Source organism: Colletes gigas, unplaced genomic scaffold, assembly GCF_013123115.1.
Source record: "Colletes gigas isolate AHSC1104 unplaced genomic scaffold, ASM1312311v1 Colletes_gigas_Sc00013, whole genome shotgun sequence".
NCBI classification, from domain to species: domain Eukaryota; kingdom Metazoa; phylum Arthropoda; class Insecta; order Hymenoptera; family Colletidae; genus Colletes; species Colletes gigas.
This window is the reverse complement of record NW_025106642.1, coordinates 4,053,838-4,075,745: the sequence shown is the minus strand read 5'-3', so window position 1 is coordinate 4,075,745 and position 21,908 is coordinate 4,053,838. Positions and strand designations below refer to the sequence as shown.

General features: G+C 35.8%; 5 protein-coding genes across 6 annotated transcripts; 2 read left to right on the top strand and 3 right to left on the bottom strand.

Annotated features, from left to right (window-relative positions):
* Positions 1–765: 765 nt before the first annotated feature.
* LOC122399410 (ras-related protein Rab-34) lies at positions 766–2,675 on the bottom strand. Its single transcript, XM_043400079.1, has 7 exons — positions 2,616–2,675; positions 1,860–2,026; positions 1,697–1,798; positions 1,519–1,583; positions 1,327–1,457; positions 944–1,151; positions 766–867 (listed from the first exon to the last, which is right to left on the bottom strand). Exons 1-7 carry the CDS (start codon positions 2,673–2,675, stop codon positions 797–799), a joined length of 804 nt encoding a protein of 267 aa, XP_043256014.1. The 3' UTR covers positions 766–796.
* A 623-nt stretch (positions 2,676–3,298) lies between these two features.
* Positions 3,299–5,318, top strand: LOC122399306 (60S ribosomal protein L23a). The gene is made up of 4 exons (XM_043399899.1): positions 3,299–3,371; positions 3,905–4,215; positions 4,593–4,720; positions 5,018–5,318. The coding sequence occupies exons 1-4, from the start codon at positions 3,338–3,340 to the stop codon at positions 5,277–5,279; spliced, it is 735 nt and encodes a 244-aa protein (XP_043255834.1). The 5' UTR covers positions 3,299–3,337; the 3' UTR covers positions 5,280–5,318.
* Positions 5,319–5,672: 354 nt separating this feature from the next.
* Positions 5,673–10,234, bottom strand: LOC122399520 (pre-mRNA-splicing factor ATP-dependent RNA helicase PRP16). The gene is made up of 8 exons (XM_043400258.1): positions 9,571–10,234; positions 9,207–9,436; positions 8,750–9,033; positions 7,996–8,597; positions 7,764–7,907; positions 6,773–7,685; positions 6,008–6,683; positions 5,673–5,858 (listed from the first exon to the last, which is right to left on the bottom strand). Exons 1-8 carry the CDS (start codon positions 10,045–10,047, stop codon positions 5,777–5,779), a joined length of 3,408 nt encoding a protein of 1,135 aa, XP_043256193.1. The 5' UTR covers positions 10,048–10,234; the 3' UTR covers positions 5,673–5,776.
* A 671-nt stretch (positions 10,235–10,905) lies between these two features.
* On the top strand, positions 10,906–13,456 carry LOC122399519 (2-oxoglutarate and iron-dependent oxygenase JMJD4). The gene is made up of 4 exons (XM_043400257.1): positions 10,906–11,256; positions 12,031–12,328; positions 12,421–12,691; positions 12,819–13,456. The coding sequence occupies exons 1-4, from the start codon at positions 11,019–11,021 to the stop codon at positions 13,308–13,310; spliced, it is 1,299 nt and encodes a 432-aa protein (XP_043256192.1). The 5' UTR covers positions 10,906–11,018; the 3' UTR covers positions 13,311–13,456.
* Positions 13,457–16,881: 3,425 nt separating this feature from the next.
* Positions 16,882–21,707, bottom strand: LOC122399305 (mRNA (2'-O-methyladenosine-N(6)-)-methyltransferase). 2 transcript variants are annotated; one of them, XM_043399897.1, is made up of 6 exons: positions 21,603–21,707; positions 20,708–20,990; positions 20,387–20,542; positions 19,781–19,920; positions 18,240–19,604; positions 16,882–18,127 (listed from the first exon to the last, which is right to left on the bottom strand). In XM_043399897.1, exons 2-6 carry the CDS (start codon positions 20,960–20,962, stop codon positions 17,857–17,859), a joined length of 2,187 nt encoding a protein of 728 aa, XP_043255832.1. In that variant the 5' UTR covers positions 20,963–20,990; positions 21,603–21,707; the 3' UTR covers positions 16,882–17,856. The 2 variants fall into 2 exon arrangements, with proteins under 2 accessions (XP_043255832.1, XP_043255833.1); XM_043399898.1 differs by having other exon boundaries at positions 20,708–21,001; positions 21,603–21,698.
* Between the last annotated feature and the right edge of the window lie 201 nt (positions 21,708–21,908).

The following is a 21,908-nucleotide window of genomic DNA, read 5'->3' as shown; positions in this document are numbered from 1 at the left end:
CGATTAATTTTTATTCTGTAAATTATTCGTAATTAACGAAACATTCGAAAGATTTAATAAACAATCATACTTGTTATCGCGTTTGGAATGTTCTTTTATTTTGTCCCAAAGTGTTTCTCTGTGGACGGTGATCACATACACATACACGCACGCATACAACGCGCGCGCGTGCACACACACAAACCACACGCATGCGGAGGTATGTGTACCACACAGCCACCTGTTGATGAAATGAGCGTTTGCATTTACCTGAAAGAACGTTTCCCAAGCCTGACTTTAGCAACGAAGTGTCGTTATATTCTGTTCGTGGAAAATGGTTTCGTCAATAATTGAGGACAGCTGCACGTGATTGCACTTTCCGTATTATTTGTTAGTTTTGGTTAGAAGCACTGCACTAGAGTCGAGAGGATACTAAATACACGGATGACACAAAGTTATCGAAATATTCGCGCACATAATAGAGGCGTTAGGGTCGAACACGAACGATTTCGTCCCTCTGCAATCCTCGACTGTCCGTGGACACGGAACAGAAGTTGTTTTCCGGTTATGCGAATGCCATAGCCGAATCCCAAGTTCAAGGAGGACGGAAGACTATAAAGAACGGAGAGAGATTATTGGATTGGTAAGTTCGTAATACGTTGACGGAAGTTCGTCTCTAGAGCGCCATATTTAAACTGATTCTGAAACGCCACACTCGAAAGTAACACGGAAAATCAAACCAATTGTCCACAATTTTTGCATTCGTAAACAAATTTGTGTATTTTTCGATGATCTTGACATTCAATTTTCTCCGAAATTAATGTTCACAATTGAAACATTTGTTCTTTATCTTTTTTTTCTCAACTCTTCTTGTTCTATCATTTAATGCTGGAAAAAGTCATACTTAATAAATACTATTATAATCAACGATTGTAAAATATTCTAGCTTAGTAACTTTACATACTTATTAGATCTAAACCTATACTAATGGATTGTGGACTCTTATTTTCCAATTCGTGCAGAATTGTAGTTTGAAAAGTGAGTGCAGCAACTCTTGCAAATAATTCTGATACTCTGTCTCCGGTTCTGGAAGAAACGGCCCAGAATTCAGCATTCATTTTCTGTGCCACTCTCGTGGCACGTTTTTCTATTATTTCGTATACTCGATCTGACTGGAAATCAATTTTTTTCTCTTAATGCTTGTACGACAATTATAATGTAAATAGTATTCTGTTCCTTTCCTAGACATCTTTCGACTATATTATTACAAAGTACAATTTAAAGTAACTGGAAATTCAGAATCTATTTCATCTGACTTTCAATTATTATGGGAAAATTGTGGTTTACCAGAAGATCTCGCTTTGTAGCTACTAAAAACACCTGAAACTGGTTTGGATTACTTTTGGAAGCTTCCAAGAGCCATTGTTCGCAATTTCCCAAGGATATTAAATTTGTCAGGTCAAACACAACGATGATTGCTGAAAAATACCATTAAATAAGCTTTAGAAACGTGATTAGACCCAGGAAAATTATTTTTACCATTGGATCCTCTGTAATAGGATGCAGCGATGGATTTAAATCTTTCTTGACCAGCCGTATCCCATCTGAAACAATTTTATATAATTTAAAAATTTTATATATATTTGTAAATATTGTTAAGGATTTATTTGAATAACAAAATGGAGAGAATTGCTGATGCTGAATGAACAAAACTTACATCTGTAGGTGGAATGGTACACCAAGAATTTCAAATCTTTCTACTTCAAAATCCACACCAATTGTTGCTTTGTAATTATTGTCAAATACTTTGTGACAGAATCTGGAATATAAATTGTGAATTTTAGTGGTACTGTAAATGTTTGTAGACTCGGTATAATTACCGATTCACTAGACACGATTTTCCAACAGAAACGTCTCCAATTATTATTGTTTTGGCAATCCGCGGAGATAAGTTACTTGTTTTACAGGAACATCTGACAATCGCGTCGAAGTTCTTTTCGTTATTAGGTGTGATTTCTGAGGAGAACGGTGGCGGCCATTTATTGATCTATATCAAATTTGTACCAAATATGCAAACTTAATAAATCAATTTTAAATCAGATTTATATAAATATTATAAATGAAGAATTGTATTTTATTAGTAAATATATTTATACTTGGTCGAATAATTTTAAAAAATTGTAATAAAAATCTTAGCCCATTTTATTCATGAAATTATTTCCATCGACAACAAATTCATTTAAAACCAAAAACTTCGTTATCAAATATTCTATTAGAAGTGAATATTAATTCGTTTTCAGTACAATATTGTATTGATTTTTTATTTATTATAAAAACTATTTCGTTGCTGTCCCATACAACTATGTTTCGTTTTAATACGATTGTTTCAAATTATGTGTATATAAACGAAAACACTACGAATTGATTTCCTAATTAAGTAATTTTATATTAGCGTACTCAATGACTTGAGTACGGTCCTGGCCGATTTTATCGATCGAATTATCACGGTCGGTAACAAATTCTATTGAGAAATTGTTTAAATTAAACTATTTCGTCGGTGGACGATAGAATTTAAATTTGAAAAATTATATATACCCACATATTTCTCATATATTTCGTTAAACTTAAAATCATACTTTTCTTTCATCTCGAGTCGCTTCCATCATTTTGTAAATAGCTGATCGAGTTTCCAACATTGGTTTCGTATTATACGATGCACATAATTCGACTATAATTAATTGTAGAATAATTAATGAAATTCAGTTTTATATATTAAATTATTATTGTTTAATTAAAATCACTGGAAGTTTTAATACTTCATAGAATTTTAGACAATTGTCGACTAAGTTCCTCCAAATTTTTATAAACAATTATGGTAGTAGGCTATGCGTTTAGGGCGATATTAACACTCGTTATAGTCCATGTTCGACTGTAACACAATTTGTTCTGAATTGAAAACATTGGTTGCTGTGGCAGGTGTGCATTCACCATCTTTTCTCCAATTTCAAACGAAAAAAATATTTTACAAATGTAATAAAATTTAGATCCACAGTTTCTATGATATTGAATTATTATCACATTTTTAATACACTTTTCCGAATTGTTTCACTGTTAATATCGAATAAAATTTGTTCGCGGGTGTATTTGATATAACTGCAACTATATTACAATTTGTAAAATTTGAACTTATAAATATCTACTATTATATCATAGAATTATTTCATGAAAAAATATTTTTCAAATAAATAAACTTTCAAGGATTGAAATTACAAATTTCATTATTTTATACATCAATGATCATCGTAGTGATTTTCTTCGTCCCTATTTCCGGTACGAATTTCTCGTTCCTTTTAGCAAAATGGCTCCAAAACCAAAACCCACGGACAAAGCAGGTACGTTTTTTTAACTGTTAGTGCGAATTAAATTTTTCATAAAAGTCTACGAAAAGCACTTTGTGAATTTGTGGCAAACGATAGATAGAAACATATTCGTGGAACTTTGTTTAACCACTGTGTTTTTGATTTAAATATGAGCCATGTGGTCGAATGTTTATTTGTTGAAGGGAAAACAAAAAAGAAGTGTTAAAACGTATTTATTTTGTTTCGTTAATGTTAAAAAATAATCGTTATAGAAATTTCAATAATTTACGGAACAAACAAAGCGTTTAACAAAAATACGATTTCAAGTTCGATATAACCTAAAAACTATACGTTACATTTAGATTAAGATTCTATCTTTGAATTGTATTAATTTACAGATTTCAGTTAAAAGTTACGTTCAGCACCTCGAAACTTATTCAAATTAAAAATGCGTCGAAATTCGAAGTTTCAAAGCTTTTCGTCATTTTTATGATTTAATATCAATATATTTTATCCAGCTAATAATTATACATATTCATTACTCGCTCCTTCTTATTTCTCTTCAGCCAGCAAGCCGGCTGCTAAGAAAACCGAAAAGAAAACTGAGAAGAAACCAGCCGTAGCTTCTACAACGTCCAAAGTGACAAAAGCAACTGCAAAGCCAGCTGCTGCTAAGAAACCTGCGGCTGCCAAGTCGACTACTGCAGCAAAGCCTGCAGCAAAACCTGCGGTAAAGCCAGCAGCAAAACCTGTGCCCAAAGTTGCTGTAAAGCGTTTGGTCAGCAAACCTAAAAAGAATGTCCAAGCTACAAAGAAAACGCCCAAAGGTGGTAAACCATCTACACCTCTGCAAAAAGCACTTAAAGCGCAGAAAAAGGTAAATATGTGTTCAGTGTTAAATTAAGATGGTATCTTCTATCAATCCAGTCAAAAAAGAAACTTTGCAAATTTTTTTATTGCACCAAATGTACAGTACTGCCCACATAAATGACCACAGTCGGTCCCAAGCTTGCTATGCTAAAGAAAAGTTAATTGACTGATTTTTTTTTTACCTGGGTTAGTAGAAGACTGGATAAGAAATATGTTTCTATTTTGCATAATTTGTTTTTCCATGATGAAATAAGTTAGGGAATCTCTATGAAAATCTGTGATAACTTGTACTTGTACTATAATACTGACACTATAAGATAAAAAAAAAAATAATTGTTTTGCAACTAATGATGTACTGGAAAGCAATGTATTTCTATCATGTAGATATTGAAAGGTGTTCATGGATCAAGAGTAAGGAAAATAAGGACTTCGGTACACTTTCATCGACCGAAAACATTCAGGCCGCCGAGAAATCCCAAATATGCAAGGAAATCTGTGCCAAACAGAAACAGGTAATGAATACAGTATAATTTTGTTTTAAGAAATTGGAACTCTTTGATTCTGCGTCTTTTACGATTCTAATTGGATAATTGACGGTTTTTTAACTTGGCTTATCATTAAGCCGTGAAACGAGGAATTAATGGGAATTAAATGTTTGTTGATGATTTGTATAAAACATAAATAATAGTTCCTAATGATAGAAAAACTCTGTTGTTATCTCAGTATAGAAAATTTCTATATATTCTACGATTGTCTGTTTCATGTTCATATGAATAAAAAATTTGTAAATGGTTTTCGTTATTTTTCAGAATGGATGCGTTTAATATAATAAAGTTTCCATTGACCACCGAAGCGGCCATGAAGAAGATCGAAGACAACAACACGTTAGTTTTCATAGTGCACACTCGTGCCAACAAATACCACATCAAAGCATCTATAAAGAAGCTCTATGACGTGGACGTGGCCAAAGTGAACACATTAATTAGGCCTGATGGAAAAAAGAAGGCGTACGTTCGCTTAACTCGCGACTACGATGCTCTGGACGTCGCTAATAAAATTGGAATAATATAAATGAGTCTGTATGAATGGAAGAATATATTTACATTGATATGAACCGTAGCTTTATCATTTTAAAAGCTGAACCTTTTAGTTTCGCATTTCCAAATTTCATTTCCTGAAACATCCGTTTAATAAGCTAAAGAATGTACAAAAAAGGGAAAATCGCGTTGCTTGTAAAATGCAATTGCAAAAATTAGTTTTTTCTGCTTCTATTTTAGTATTTACGCAGGGAACTTGATTCATAGTTTTTTTAAATTTATTTTAAGATAAATACATGAAAATCTCAATCACGTATTTTCGCATCGTTCGTCCCTAGTAAAAAATACGGATGACTTATTTACACAATGCGTTAAAAAATAGGTTTTCATACTTTAAAGCGACTGGGATGGTGAAAGGTGTCGTTAAATTTGTAATTATTAAATATATAAAACGAACCACTTGAATAAGAATCTGATTATTTAAAACCATTTAAAAACAAAAGAATAAGTAAGAATCCGCTATATAATTAATTACAACCCTAATCTCCCAGGGGTCTTACGATAGGGGGCCGGTGTTCCTGGTTCTCTGATACCTGGTGTCAGTATTTCCTTCCTGCAAACCAAGAAAGATTATTCTACAGTTTAGTTGAACCAGAATTAGGTAGAATGTAATCGGATTACGTTTTGAAGATTTGCTATTACAATTTACAACTCAACAAATTAACCTGTTAAAGAATTGAAACATTTAAATTGAAAACATACTTCCTAATAGAAGCCTGCTCCCTTTCAAGTTGTTCCTGAGCCCGAGCCTTCATTTCCTCCTCAGCCTCTTTCATTTGACCCTCCATTTCGTGCAAATGTTGCATGGCTTTCCTTCTTTTCACTCGTCCGCTCCTCCCAGTTTCTTTTACACTGAAGAACATGGGTCCCAATTCCGCAAGCCAATGGCCATCCACCGCGGTCACGCACTGCATATACTCTTTGGCGGTCATGACCAGTTCGTGATAGACCACATAATCCGGCGTGAAACCCATTCCGAACAAAGCTGAAGTCGGATGAAGATGGCAGGGCATTCCTGTTCGGCAGTTCACGTATTCTCCAATTCCTTTCAAACGAGCCGCCTGGTGGAAATACGCCGAGCAAATGCACTTTCTCACGACATCCCAGTCCGTTCCACAGCTCACAACTTCCATCTTCTGTTGCTTCAATATCTCTTCTAGCTGCTGACGAACCTCTCTCACTTTCCTCATGGCTTTCGCGTGAATGAAATGATCGTTGCACCAAGAACTCGAGTAACCGTTCGCTTTCCACTGATTGTAGACGTTCAGGTATGTTAAGTGATCAGACTCGGGCACTTGGAATTTTTCTCTGGCCGAGTCGGAATCCTCTTCGCGACCTTTCGGCCTGTAGAATATGGAAGGCACCGACAACATCGAAACTACAAAACAGATTCAGTTTAATGCTTCGAAAGTGGAGATTTTCTGGAGAAGTTCTAATTAAAATCTACCATAAATTTTCTCTACGTACCAATAATAAGTATATCAGCAGTGCAACCGAGCTGCGAAGCGACGATCAGCATTTGGCACTGCGGAGGATCCAGTGGGAACTCCGCCATCTGTCTTCCCAACGGAGTAAGCCGTCCGGTGTGATCCAGAGCTCCCAGAATCCACAATTGATACAGAGAATTCAGAATATTATCCTGTGGCGGAGGATCCATGAAATGGAAAGCTAGCAAATCTTGGACACCCAAAGACTTCAATAACAGCACAGTGTTTGCAAGATTGGTTCGCTGGATTTCTGGAACTCCGGTTAAAAGCAGTTCGTCCAAATATTGTCTTCTGGTGTATAACCTGAAGCAGGTTCCAGGACCTGTACGTCCAGCTCTTCCAGCTCTTTGGTCAGCGTTGGCCCTAGACACTGGATAGACTTGCAAAGCGTCCATTCCGATTCTTGGATTGTAAACCTTCAGTTTGCAATAACCAGAGTCTACGACGAACACAATACCATCGACAGTTAATGAGGTTTCCGCGATATTAGTTGCCACAACACATTTTCGAAGACCCCCCTCTGATCTCTGGAAGATCTTCGCCTGCAAGTCTGACGGCAATTGCGAATAAATCGGTAAAATTGAAAGCATGGGAGCGGATTCGATTTCCGCTAAACGTTCTTTCAGAGCTTCGCAGGTGACTTCGATGTCTTCCTGGCCAGGCATGAAAACCAATACGTCGCCGGAACGAGGCTGCAAGTGAATTTGTAAGACCTGTTTCACCGCTGCGTCCACGTAATCTTCTACTGGGTTCTTTGCGTGCAGTATTTCGACAGGGAACGTACGTCCTGGGATCTGAAAAGTAGCTGCGTTTCCGAAGAATGCGGAAAACTTGCTAGAGTCCATCGTAGCGGAAGTTACGATTAGTTTCAGATCGTGGCGTCTGGCTACTACCTAGAGAAATTTGTTTCTGATTCAAAATCTCATCCACTTATTAAATTCACTAACACTTAAACTAGACCCAAATCTTACCTCTCTGAGTAACCCAAACAGGACGTCAGTCGACAAAGATCTCTCATGAGCTTCGTCCATAATAATAACACTATATCGATCCAAATCTCCTTCTCTCAAGCTCTCCCTCAGTAAAATACCATCGGTCATATATTTAATAACAGTCTATAAAACAAAACCAATCATTTCAAATCTTCCATTCTCTCAGTCTTAATTCCATATAAAAAAAAAAAGAATAATTTAAATTACCTACATCTTTCGAAGTACAATCTTCGAAACGAATAGCGTATCCAACTTTATCGCCCAGAGTGGTCGCCATTTCGTCAGAAACTCTTTTAGCCACTGACATGGCGGCCACTCTTCTCGGTTGCGTGCATCCTATTATCCCATAACGACTATAACCGTCTTCATGGAGATATTGCGTTAACTGTGTGGTTTTCCCGCTTCCAGTTTCTCCAATTATAACCACCACACTATTTTCTCGAATAACGTTTAATAATTCTTGACGAACAGCAAACACTGGAAGACTTCTTCTTTGGTATTGAATCAGTCTATACTTGGCTTCTCCAGTTACTTCATCAGCTCCAATATGTCGAGCATACTTTTGACCAGCCTTAAAATCAGTTTCTTGCCCGGGTTCTTCTTTGTCCTCTTTGTTTCTGTCACGAACACCCATTATATTCCCTATGTGAGTTCCCGCTAGCTCCCAGTGCTTCTTCTGAGCTCTTCGACGCTCCTTTTGTTCGCGATACGCTCGAACCAAAGCTGATCCTTTCCTGGCTACCAGAGCCATGTCCGAAGTAGGATCACGAACTGGCACTACAGGCTCTGGCTGTTTCGTGAACACGATTCGACCTACAATTTTCAAGTTACCGTATTTTTTACACGCGTCGTTTATTCGTCGACAAGTAGTTCAGCTTAAATTTAGAACTAAGCGACTAGAACGTTTCCTTTTATTTCTTTAGCTTTAGAAAATGAATACAGTGGTATAATAAAACATATATTACCGTCCAAAAAAGGCGGAACAACATTGTGAACTAAAAGATGCACCCTAGTCTCCCCTTCCTCGTCGGGATCATCGTCATGGTCTAAAGAACTCACAACTCCAGACGTTAGCATTCTATTACGTTCCCACAGTTCATTATCCTTATTTATCTGTCGTTGTTGGGCAGAGAGACGCTTCTGACGTTTAGCTTCCAGTTCCATTTCCTTTTTACGCGTGTACTCTTCAGAGACATCAGCGAATGCGTGATTTTCTCCATCGTCTAATGCATACCACTCTCTATCTAGCCTGAAATAGATATTTTTAAATTTTTAGGAATGTGTGAAACTTTGTCAATGAAATCTTGAGACTTCCTGATAAATTGCTTCTAGACTGTTACAATTCAGTTTCACTTGTAAAAAAATACAACATTTAGAAACGTAATAGAATAACAACTGTTTTAATATTATATTAGTAAGTACCTTTGTTGTTCTTCTTCCCATAATTCTTTCTCTTCTCCATCTACCATTGGCGTAGCGCCACTAGCTTTGTCTTTATTCCATGAATTATATTTATACGAAGGTGTAAATTCACTTCTGATGCTATCTCTACCATCTCTGCTGCTGTAAAGATTTGGTGTGGGATGATCCCAACTTGATTTCCTTGGCTCCTCGTCGTCATCATCATCCCAATTACTCTTAGATGTTGGATCCTGCAATAGTTAAAAAACTATTAGTCTTACCATTGCAATCATTCATTCAAATCTCAAACTTTATTCATTTTAAAAGAAACAACCATTGATATTTATGGGAGGTATATGTACCTGTTTTTTAACATATTAATTACCTTTGTCTTAAATACAGGAGTTTGTGGTTCATCTTTGAATCTTAACGGAGTTTGTCTACTGCTAAGTCTGTTCCTGCTCCGCTCGCTTTCTCTGTTTCTGTCACGTCTGGCATCGTTATCTCTGTGTCTGCGATTCTTATCCTGTGCACTTAGACTCTGACGCTTTAAACGTGACTCTAACCTCTGCTGGGCTTCCGAATTGACTCCACCAGTATGAGTTGGTGTTTCCTCGGCGTATGACCTGTATTTCCTCTCTTTGACTTCCAATCTTGGCGAACTCGATGGAGATTTCGACGAACCGAATTCCAGTGAGTTTTCTAACCTCTTCCGTTTCGCGAGTTTATCAAGCCCCAAAATCGATATCTGGGGCTTTTTAAACGTATGATCAGAGGGTTTTTTGCGAATAATCAAACCTCCAGTTTGATTTTTCTCCGATCCTTCTAACCTATACAGACTCGAATCACTCGACGTCTCCATCTCTTACGAAGTATAATTAAAGATACCAGTGATTGAAATGCACATGATTATCGTGTCCCTGATCTTTTCGTATGAACGAAGGAAAGGATAACATGAAAATTAATAAGGATTTTCGTATTTGTAAAGGGCAATGTAAACACCGTGGTAAATCGTACTATGCTGACAGAATCTACGGCGTAGAGGCGGACCGAAATTACTTCGGGCAACTTCGGAGAAGCGAGAGAGAGGGCACGGCGTCAGTTTGTCTTTGTCTACTTTCCGAAACTTCACGAGCTCACGTAAGTACGCGTGATCTGGCATGGAGAGTAGGGCACCAGGTGCTGAATCTGGCATCTCTGATCTTATGGAGATCTGATAGTATGGAGAAAAAATACTTAGGTATTGATAGAAAATGAAAAGAAAATAATTTAATAACTATCAGAAATTAAAAATATTATTCGAATGTGAAAAATAATTTGACTCTATTGACATTTATTATTATGGGGAGCTTCAAGATAGAAATATCCCGTATCAAACAGATATCGATACATTCATAGAAATATATACTGTTACGCGGATTTATAGTGAATTAAAGTTTATGACAAAAATCAACATTCAAGGAAATTAGAACACAAGAACAAAATTTAGATCAAATTAAATAGATCTTTACTGAACGAACTCTAGTTAAGAAATATAATGGCGTGCTGATTTTCAGATTCGCCATACTATTGCAAAAAGAAATAAATAGCAGACAATAATTTTTTATAGTTAATTCATTGTATGTGGTAATGACTGCATCGATGAATGACGGTCGAAAATATAATATTGCACAAATCATGCGCGAGTACAAGTTCGTAAAATTTCAAGGTGATTTTTAAATAGTATCTCCTCGAAAACCAGCTGTACATCATTGTGATTTCCACACTACTCTAAATCGTATAAAAATCGATCGGCAACTGGCTATTAGTCAGTTTAATGAAATAGGAAGGTTCATGATGTTGGAACTGCTGGAGATTAAAACTAAGAGGTTATCCATTGATAAAGACGCCGCCATTGTCGATTGGATCGATCGTGTCGCGCCGTCCATGACCTACGATGAATTTTTTACGAAATATTTAATTCCGAACAAACCGTGCATCTTTAATACGAAAATCACAGAGAATTGGTCGTGCAGAAGACAATGGAACGACGACAATGCTCCAGATTTCGACGTACTCGATTTATTATTCGGTAAATACTACCATAACCTACAAAATTGATTTTTCTTGAAAACAACGGTAGATTTAAAAAAGTTTAAAAGGAGGGCAAAATATCTAATATTTTTTAACCATCTTTTGCCAGATTTAAAATTCGTGTTCAATTTACTTATCAATATTTTTATTATTTAAACGTATCGTTTATTTACGATTTTTCCCTCTTTGGACTAACTACTATATTCTAACCTATAAAATTGTTACTGACTAGAATTTTATATTTTTTATGTTTTCATCAATTATAATAATTATTTGAAACCAATATAAGATTTTGATTGTCGATAATGATTATTCGTAATCAATATAAAATTCTGTTTGTTGATAATAGTTATTCGTAACTAGTCTACAATTTTACAGTACTACAGTAGTGTCCACTTAAGTGACCGTACTTTTGCCCACTTAAGTGACCGCACGTTTGCCCACTTAAGTGACCACATGTTTGCCCACTTAAATGTCCGCACTTTTGCCCACTTAAATGTCCGCGGTTATCCCCACCAATTAGTGTCAGCTATTGTATCTCACTCGCACTTATCCTCTTTCCGTATCTCCATTGAATTCTGAGATGTAATCATGCCCACTTAAGCGACCGCGGCCGGTCCCGAACGTGGACACTTAAGCGGGCACTACTGAATATTGTACCAATAATTATTTATAAAACAATATAACACAATCTTCGTTTCTTGCATGCTTCACTAATTTAAGTTCTGTTATATTATTGTAAAAGAAATTATTTTTTATTTTCTCCTAACAGGAAATTGTGTGGTGCCAGTTGCGGATTGCAACAAAAAGTATTACAATTCTCAGCAAAAAGATGACATGAGAATGAGCGACTATTTAAATTATTGGATGGACTATACCAGAAGCAACTCTTCCAATTCTATGTCGCTTTTATATTTAAAAGATTGGCACTGTCCAAGACTATTTCCCAATGCTCCGATGTATAATGTTCCCCAGTACTTTGCCTCTGATTGGCTTAATGAATATTACATTTCCAATCCTAGTCTAAACGATGACTATAGATTCGTTTACATGGGGCCTAATGGAACATGGTAAAAGAAAATTGTTTATCGAATAAATGTTATAAATATGTATAAATAATTAAGTGAAACATGCTACAAAATAAAAACTTTGTTTTATTTAGGACTCCATTGCATGCAGATGTGTTTGGATCGTATAGCTGGTCTGCAAATATAGTTGGCAAGAAACGGTGGTTACTTTTTCCTCCTCATCAAGAAGACTTTCTACGAGACATCAATGGTCAATTAATATATGATGCAACTTCTGATGAGTTGAATGATTACAAAAAGTACAGAGCTTACGACAAACGAGCTTTGAAGTGCATTGATGTGATCCAGAACCAGGGTGAAATTATATTTGTACCATCCGGATGGCACCACCAAGTTTGGAATCTGGTAAGATTCAATCTCTAATGAATAGAAGAACATTTAGAATAATTTTGTTCATTATTTTTTTTGTTTCTTAGTTGTTCTTTTCTACTTCATTTATTTGTTAATGTTTTATGGTACGATTTTTAAATAGGAAGACTCGATTTCCATAAATCATAATTGGATCAATGGATGCAACATAGTAGATGTGTGGCGCGGATTAAAGAAAGAATTGAGTTTGGTGATGAAGGAGGTCACAGATTGTCAAGATATGAACAATTGGGCAGAACAGTGCCAATTAATATTGAAATCTACTTATGGAATGGATTATTATCTGTTCTTCGACTTCATAGTCTTCATAGCAAAGCGACGTTTGAACATGATCTTGAAGAAAGAGAAAGTAATAAGCTTCAACAAATACGAATTTGGAGTAAATCATTGTCTGTTCGATCTGGACGCCATAAGATTAATTTTAATCGACTTTATCAACGACGCGGAGGAGAAATCTATCTACGATTTAATTTGTGAAAGGAAACAAGGCCACAAATTATTAAACAAAATTGTTTTGCTTCTACAAACATACAATAGCGAGGATCAACCAACGATTATAAAGAATATTGACGTTCAAAGCGAAGATGAAATGTGATGAGATTGATAGTTTCTAATTACCATGTACAATTTCTGTAAACAATATAGATAAGTTTTTATACAATTGGAAATAACTAATTCTAAGATGCATTTTTAATTGTTTAATAATATGATAGTTTCAATGTAAATAAAGTAAATGGATACTTAGGGATATCTGGTGTGATCCAAAAAAATTTCTAATTGGATTTCACGTAAAATAAGCAAGATTCTATGGAGTAGAAACTGGAGTAGATTTTCATTGTGATCATTTACTTATGCAATAATAAAATATAATTTTTTAATATTACTTTTTAGTAGTTGTACGTGATTTTTAAGAAACTGTTGTAGGATGATCCATATTGCATAATCCACCTTTCTGCATTTATAATTGAAATTCTAGAAGATTTGGAAAAAAGTAATTTTCAGTTGTTGCGTAAATATATACGAAAGTGAAATCAAATTGTAAAAATGGAAAATAAAGGAATATATCAAAATTTTCAGTACTTGATATCAATTTTCGATAACGATACTTCATGAATCGATACTTATTTGATACTTGAATGAACTTCACGGAACTATCGATACCTGCTTGGTACCTCATGAAAGTATCGATACCTGTTTGATAATTTTATGAATGTATCGATGTTTATTCGATACTTTACAAAAGAATCGATACGTATTTAATACTTTTATCACAGACGAGATATACGAGCAGACCTTTCACCCAATGTATTTTTTCGGCCCATTTTTATGGGGTCTCGAAACCCCATTACCATTTTCGTGTCGTTCGCAACGTTACCAACAGATTCAGAAATGAATTTGAATCCCTTTCATAGTCAACTCGCATGTATTTACGCAAACACAGTGATCAGATATAGTATTTTAAAGGAAACTAATTTTTTGAACTTCTCATTATAATTATGTTTTGTAATGCCAGGGAATTCACTGTCGTGAATTCTTAGTTATAACGAATTCAATTTTTCTGTTTTATTATTACTATGTACACAAAATCCTAATATCGTAATGTAAATATTTTATATTGTAAATACTGTACACAAATATAATATAAAAGGTGAATAAAAACGCAAACTCAAAATTCTGGTCAAACGATAATAGTAATAAATAAACGATCTTTAATTGTAAATGTCATAATCGTATTAAAATTGTTTTCCGTTTAAAATTAAACCATAAGAAAATTAATCTATTTCTAATGCGACGAATGATAAAACTAAAGATTCTTCGGCAATTTTGATAATAACGACGGAAATCCTGTTATAAATATCTAGCCAGCCATTTTCTAGTTTCTGTTCCGCAGTAATCGTACTCCGGTTTACTGTTACGTTTTATTGAAAAATGTCTCAACGGTTCGTCAACACAATATAAATATAAAAGTATAACATGGTGTCGGAGAATGTAAATAGGGTAAAAAATCGCCACACGCATCCATATTAAATAATTTTGAAACATTTTCACCATTCTCCGGTGAAATGCGCGAATCGTTTTACGTAATATTTTTTTTCTATGTCTCACCCTATATACGTATGTATACTTATATACATATATATGTACAAAAAAGGCAAATATATTTCTATTCGGACAATAGTGAGTTCTTTGCTGTCTAAATATATATACAAAATCTATATGTAGATATGTATAGATATTGTTACGAATATTTATCTTAACGAAAAAAATTTCTTTTAAATTACTGGACATAATTGTTTCGAATTCTTTTTGTAATTTCTATCAGTAAAGTAAATTTACCCGCATATATTGCTATTCATACATATTATAATGCGACGGTATTCATACAGGATGGTCTTAAATAATTATTAATTTTATTACGATGTCCAATGTGAGATCAATTTTTATGTGTGAGGTTGATCGAAAATTAGTTTGAGAAAACGAACAATTGTATGTTGACAATGCTACGAAAGAAACTGAAATTTTTTTTATTTTTAATACAAGATAAACGTAATAATTATGAATTTGCAACAAAGTATATTGTGTAAATTCATGTTTCATCGAAAACGGGTGTAAAATAGTGAAAATTAACACGGGAAAAATAAGAAAAACTCGTCGTGTAAATAATATAATACACAGAATGACCCACTTGAATCGACAAACTCGAATATCTTCGAAACTGTTGATAATTTTAAAAATTGTTTCGGGAAGTAGTCGAACGACTTAGGAGAACATGTAACCCGATGTTAGTAAAATTGTTCATAAATAGATGCATGGTTACGATTAAAAAATAATTTTAATTTTAAAATTGTGGGCCGTGCCATTACAAGTATAATATTATTAAAATTAAAATATCTTCTAAATTAATGATTTTTCGCCATATGCGGTTCAACAAATATATGAATTTATTTAAGAAAATAAAGTTGACATTCGTATGTCCTTGCATTGGCGAAACATTCGTGTGGGCCGATTTCAGTGGAGTGACACTGTATATTTCTGTACAACGTTAGCCTTTGTAAATATTCTATTCGAAGATTTATATAAAATATTGCACTGCTGAATATATATATATATATATATATATGCCGAGAAAAAATGAAACGTCCGTCGCATTTCTTTCGTTATATATAAAAGAAGAAAAGATTGTCATGGATACAAGGTATAAAAAGGAATATTACTTGAAATTATATACGAAGCGATTCTTCCGATTAAAAACAAGTAAATATAGTATTATTTCACTATTTACACGCTCGAGCTCACACATTGCACACACACGCGCGCGCGTACACACATACACACACATACGATTCGTTTTATAACTCTTCACTGATAGTACCAATTTTTTACTTGCATTGCAAGCACCTCTACTATCTAAGGTATCACGTCCCACAAAGTCTCCTTATCAATTAACAACAATTAACACTATTACAAAGATTAGACTCCACGCAACGTGATTTTTTTTTTTTTTTCGTATTAATTATATCAAATGATGTTATTTTCTTCTTCTTTCTTCATACCTATATAATAGATACATCATCATCGCACATTTTACATAATTTTTTTCACGTTTCTTATGGAAATAATTAATGGAATTGCACTCTACGAATAAACATCACAAAAGAAAAAGAATTTATCGATTTGTAAATACTACGGTTCGTTTCATTTTGAATAAAACGAGTAATGCGTACGAGATTTATGCGCGTGTTAAAATTATCATAATGCTTGAACGTTATAACTTGCAAACGTATTTACAGGACGGGGGCGTACGAAACAGGCCGTTTGAATAAATTAGAGAATTTTGGCATTCGAGAAAAAAAAAATCACGTAACACGATTATTTTAACACGTAAATGTTTTTTTTTTTTTTTTTTCTAAATAGAACTTCATGCTTTTATCGTGTAAAGGAGACTGAGGCCAATCCAACGATAGATCACATGACCTTCGGATGATCTTTACTATTTTTTATATTCAAGGTCATCCGAAGGTTAGTTTGTTATAATTATTATATTTGTATTGATTTAATATAGTTCTTTTTAAAATGCCGAGAGAAAATATTATTTGTCCGGGAGGGGATAAATATTATAACAATTTTTATCTAGGTCATGCTCTTTGAGATTTTAAGGTCGGGGACATCAAAAAATATGACCTCGAGAAAATTCTAACTTTCCAAACAAATAATACTTTCCTCTAATATTATTTTCTCACATTAAAAGCAACCGAAATATTTCAAGTCCCAATTTTCCCCCGATTTCCACTATTATATCCGATCATAAAATTGTCAATGATTTTCGAACAACTTATAATATTTGTTTTATATTCAAGGTCATTCGAAGGTTCAACGTTGCAATATATTACGGTTTTCATTTTAACATTTCATACATAAAAATATGTAATCTCGTTTTAAATAATATCGGTGCCCTTGAATTACTGAAAAATTTTACCTTTAGAGAATTCTCTCTCTACCATAATTCATTTCCACCCCCGAATCAAAACAAGATTGGTTCCGACGAACTTTTTCCCCCATCGTTAAAAACTACGCAATTTATCCAAACATTGTGTTCGAAATCAATTCGTTGATCGATACAATCTATAGAATACAGTACGAAAGTATATATTAAGGCGTGCTCGATCTACCTAAAATCGATGTTCAAACTTGCCCTCAGGAAGTGATTTGACAATTTGTACCATGGAGAGATGACTTTTTGACTAGCCACGTTAATTATAGCGCAATAGTGATGATTGTCCATACATGCATTGTTATTATTGGCTGAGTCAATCGCAACTACAATTGCATTGCGTGATAAATATTGATTTTGACATATTGAACGACATTGGCGTAGTCGTAAGCTCGGAATATTAACGATGAATAGTAGCGTGACTGCTAAGAAGCTAGAAGTGAGGTTTTTTGGTGGGCAAGCGACTTTACTCCCCTCGCTCCTGTGCTGTTCAGCTTACCAGTGCCTAGCCAACAAGTCGTCTCTGGACGGTATATCTAACAATTTTTCTTCGGGGATAGAAAATTCGATTTTCTTATAGGAAAGAGTTTGGAAATCAAAGTACGGGACTTATTATAATTCTTTCCAGTCTCGAGACGTTTTATGATAGTTACATAGGATGCGTGGACAGTGTTTGTAACTGTACCGTGGGAGTCGTGGGCGTGGTTAGGGCAGGAATAGGCGTGGAAGGTATCGGTTGATGAGTCTGTCTGGGCGGTGATAGAAGTTCTTGTCTGTCTCGTTCTCTCTCTTTCCCGGGACGCCATGCTTCCAGCAACGCTTCCACCCTCTCCTCCGTAGGTCCCCATCGCGCTGCACCAGCTGCATTTTGAAGCCATACGACCAATGTCCCGTGAGCTGCTCTGATATTAACTTCGCCTCTGAAATAAAAATTAATTTCTTAAAATTTCTTTAATTTATAGTCTCATAATTCTTTCTTTTCCACTTTGCCAGAAAATACATTCCCCTTATAAACCATGTAAATAAACATACTTGGGTAATATATGCTGAAACCCGTGCCGGTACTCGTGCTCCATGGCTGGCACGACGACCTGTTTCCGCTTAAAATGGCTCCCTTCCAATTTGATAAGTGCGTTAGGTGCCGGGTCCCTCCACTCCGGCAAGAAAACCACAAACGACAAGGGTTCCGTCGAATCGGCCAACAATCTCTCAAAATGATTCACCATAGCCTCCATCAGTTCTTCGCAATATGGCGGATTGGCCTGGAAAGACCCACTGACGGGCCTGAAGTCCAGAAACGGGCCCCTGGACCCGAAATAACAGTCCACGTCCGCAAATGCCGAGCAATATTGCCTGAAATAGCAATTCAAAGGCGAGGCGAAACACTCGAAAGTGACCCCAAATGACCTTTGCAAACATTCGAAAACCGTGACAGGCAGCGCCATCTGGGTCGCTTGGCCCTCGTTTATCCCCAGATAGGTTTGATACCTTTTCAAAACGCACCATACTCTGGGCAGAAACATCTCGAACTTCTTGTCATCGAAACAATTATATCTATAAAGATGTTCCAGTTTAGCCAGGTGCATGTTGTTAATACACACGGTGTCCCCATGGAAACGGAGCAAGGTCTGCTCCCGTTCCGGTAGATAATCCAATTGTGGAAGTCTGGGGGTTGGTAAAGAAAATTGCACAGGGTAACACCAGACTTTTCTCTGAGTACTAACTGGCCCTCCCAAGGGTATTACGTTTTCCAAGCTGTTGTCTTTTAGAATTTGGGTGTTTTTGTCTTTCACCTTCTTTGCATACTCCGTGGACAGGTGGTAAATTTTTAAACAGATACCCTCCACGCTTGCTTTGACCGTTTCGGTGAGGTGTGGTTGACATTGGCGTTTCAAATGAGCTAAACGATCTTGGAAATCATCGAAAGTCGCGCCCACAGTTCGTCTGAGCCACTGAAAAGTGTCCTCGGCGTTCCATTTCACCACTTTTCTACTTTCTGAAGAGGCTGCCCGGGATTCTATCATCTTCTTCGCCGCTTCTGCATACCTGGAGAGCTGTTTTCTGGCGTCCCCGGTGAATTTTGGACGAACTAATTTTATTGGGATGTCGTTCATTATTTCCCTGTACATGGACATAGAAATTTCTGGGAAACATTGGCTAGGAAGAAGAGGGTCAGAGCCACAGTCGATCACTTTTCGTTCCATTAACCATCGGTTGAAAGAGTCTTTAGGGGCATCTATTGATTCACGAGTGTGGCATAGTTCTTGGTAGCATTGTCTGAGTTTGGAAAGCAGACCGCATCGCAGGGCTTCCGCTTCTGGGTGCACGTGGGGCAGATTTGAGGGTGATCGCTCGTAGATTATCACGTTTGTTGGTATCTCTAGGTCCCAGGGTCCTCTGTTAAAAGAGAATTATACTATTTCTACCAGGAAAGATTGAATTTAAAAAGTTACTGAAGCTTGATTACAGCATCAAATGATCATGAGAATTCTCCCCCCCAATTTCTTTCGAGCCTACTGACGAGAGAATCAGTCTGTATAAATAATCACGGGTATCAAGATTCTCAAACTTACGCCAGGACAAATTTTTTCGCAGGTGGAACGATGCTGTCCTCCGATGCTCTACGTTTCACTGTCCCCGTTGAAGGAATAGCTCCGTTCCCAGAAACTGGTTGTATACTGCAGATGCCAAGCGGATCCGTAATCGGATCGAACTTAAATCAAGATATATATGACATATACAAGTCAATGTTAACTTTACAACTTAATTAAGCTATCTAGATCTTTCATACCATCTCATACATAATCGAGGGTCAAATGAGACAGTAAACTCTTAACTTTAAAATTATTTCTTTTGTATTCTCTGAATTCAGTTTCTATATTAACACTTAGTGTTAGGACCGATTCCGATACTATTGATGATAATTCGATTAATTTGATACCAAAGTACTCGATAGCAGGTATTTTGGATAAAATTGATACTGGTATTGATCCCATCATTATTAACACTTTAATTTTGCTATAAATTGTAAGGGGATGGCCTTAAATACTTTTCTCGATAATTTTAAAGCTAACAAACTCATCAATCACACTAAGAACCCTATTCAAAACTTCAAAATATCAAAAATTTTACTCAGTACTATAATTACATACACAACTATGTACTAAGTTTTTAAATACCTGCGGTTTCAAAGGTGGAACGACCCACAGTGACTCTCCAGTCAACTTATTCCAAAAGTACGGTCGATTCTCTCGTTTGCTCCAAAACTTCTTCCATCCTTGCTGCTGCAACTCCGGCGAAAGTTCTGATTCCGCAAAACTTCCTGGAGGTGTACCCTTCAACCACAAACAAAAGAACACTAATGAAAATCATATGTCAAATCCAATTTCAATTCTGATTCTGATTTAATATTGCACACTTTTTCAATGAATAGTTAGTTTCAGCTATATGCTAATTCCGATTCTAATTCACTATCTCACGCTGTTTCAACAAATTATTACCTGCGCGAGCAAAGTTGACTGTTGCACATGACCCAGTTGCGAACAGTGGTCTATAGTCTGCGGGGAGCTTAACATAGAAGCTTGAAGCTTGACAGGAGTAGGAACTATCACTTGTGCAACTGTGGGAGTCGCATCTTGCTGCAACGATTGATGGTGATGGTGCATAGCAGAGAAAGAAGATGCAGATTGTCCGGATAATGTTTCCCACGTGGGGGCATTAGCAATATCTTGTTTCCCTCCGCTGACCTCGTTCATCGTTCAGTGTGTGTTAAGTGGAAACACGCTGCGCACAACCTTACATTCTTATTTATCAATACAGACACAGTTTCGGTCGAATAATTTGGTTTCTGTCATTGGACAATAAAAAATATTCCAGGATCACCAAGAAAAAACGTTTTCCTTTCAATTTGGGGAATACTGTTTTTGCATGTTTGCAAAACATTAAATGAATTGGAAAATTTAATGGTATCAAATTGTTCTATTGATATATAAAATTTTGTGTGTGTTGGATGAGAAACATGCTGTGTAGAAGCTTGCATTCTTATTCGTTGACAAAAATATAGTTTCGATTGAATAATTTAGTGTCTGTCGTTAGTCAAGACGAAATATTCCAGTATCATTAGGGGAAAACGTTTTCCTTTCGCTCTGGGAAATAGTGTTTTCGCGTGCTTTAGGTATACGTTTGTAAAACGCTAAATAAATCGCAGAAGTTAATTTCGTTTGAAAATGTTCCATTAAGTTTAAAAACGCGAATAAAGAGAAACTCTGTGTAAACATTTGGAATTTCGGTGTTTGTTTACATGGTGCGGAAAGGTTCGAGATATTTGCGATTTTCCAAGACGCAATGGATCTAAAAAATGGTCGAAAAGTTGATAATTAAATGTCCAGGACTTACCAGGATGGAAAACGGGCCGAATTCGTGACAATTACGCGACAAAAGTTAGAATTCATTCATGATTTGTGAAATTTGACGCAACGACCTCCACCCGCGAGATACCATTTGCTCGAACTGAAATCTTTGACTATAATGAGTTTAAGGTTCGTCCACAACGATCACTGTTCAAGCTACAATCGTCTGAAACATCGATATAGTACAATATTTTGTTCGTATTCAATACTTCTAGTAATTCTTACAAATTTTCGTTGCAGAAATAGGTTACAAACATGGAAACGTAAAAATCGAGTGTTCGAAAGTCGATTC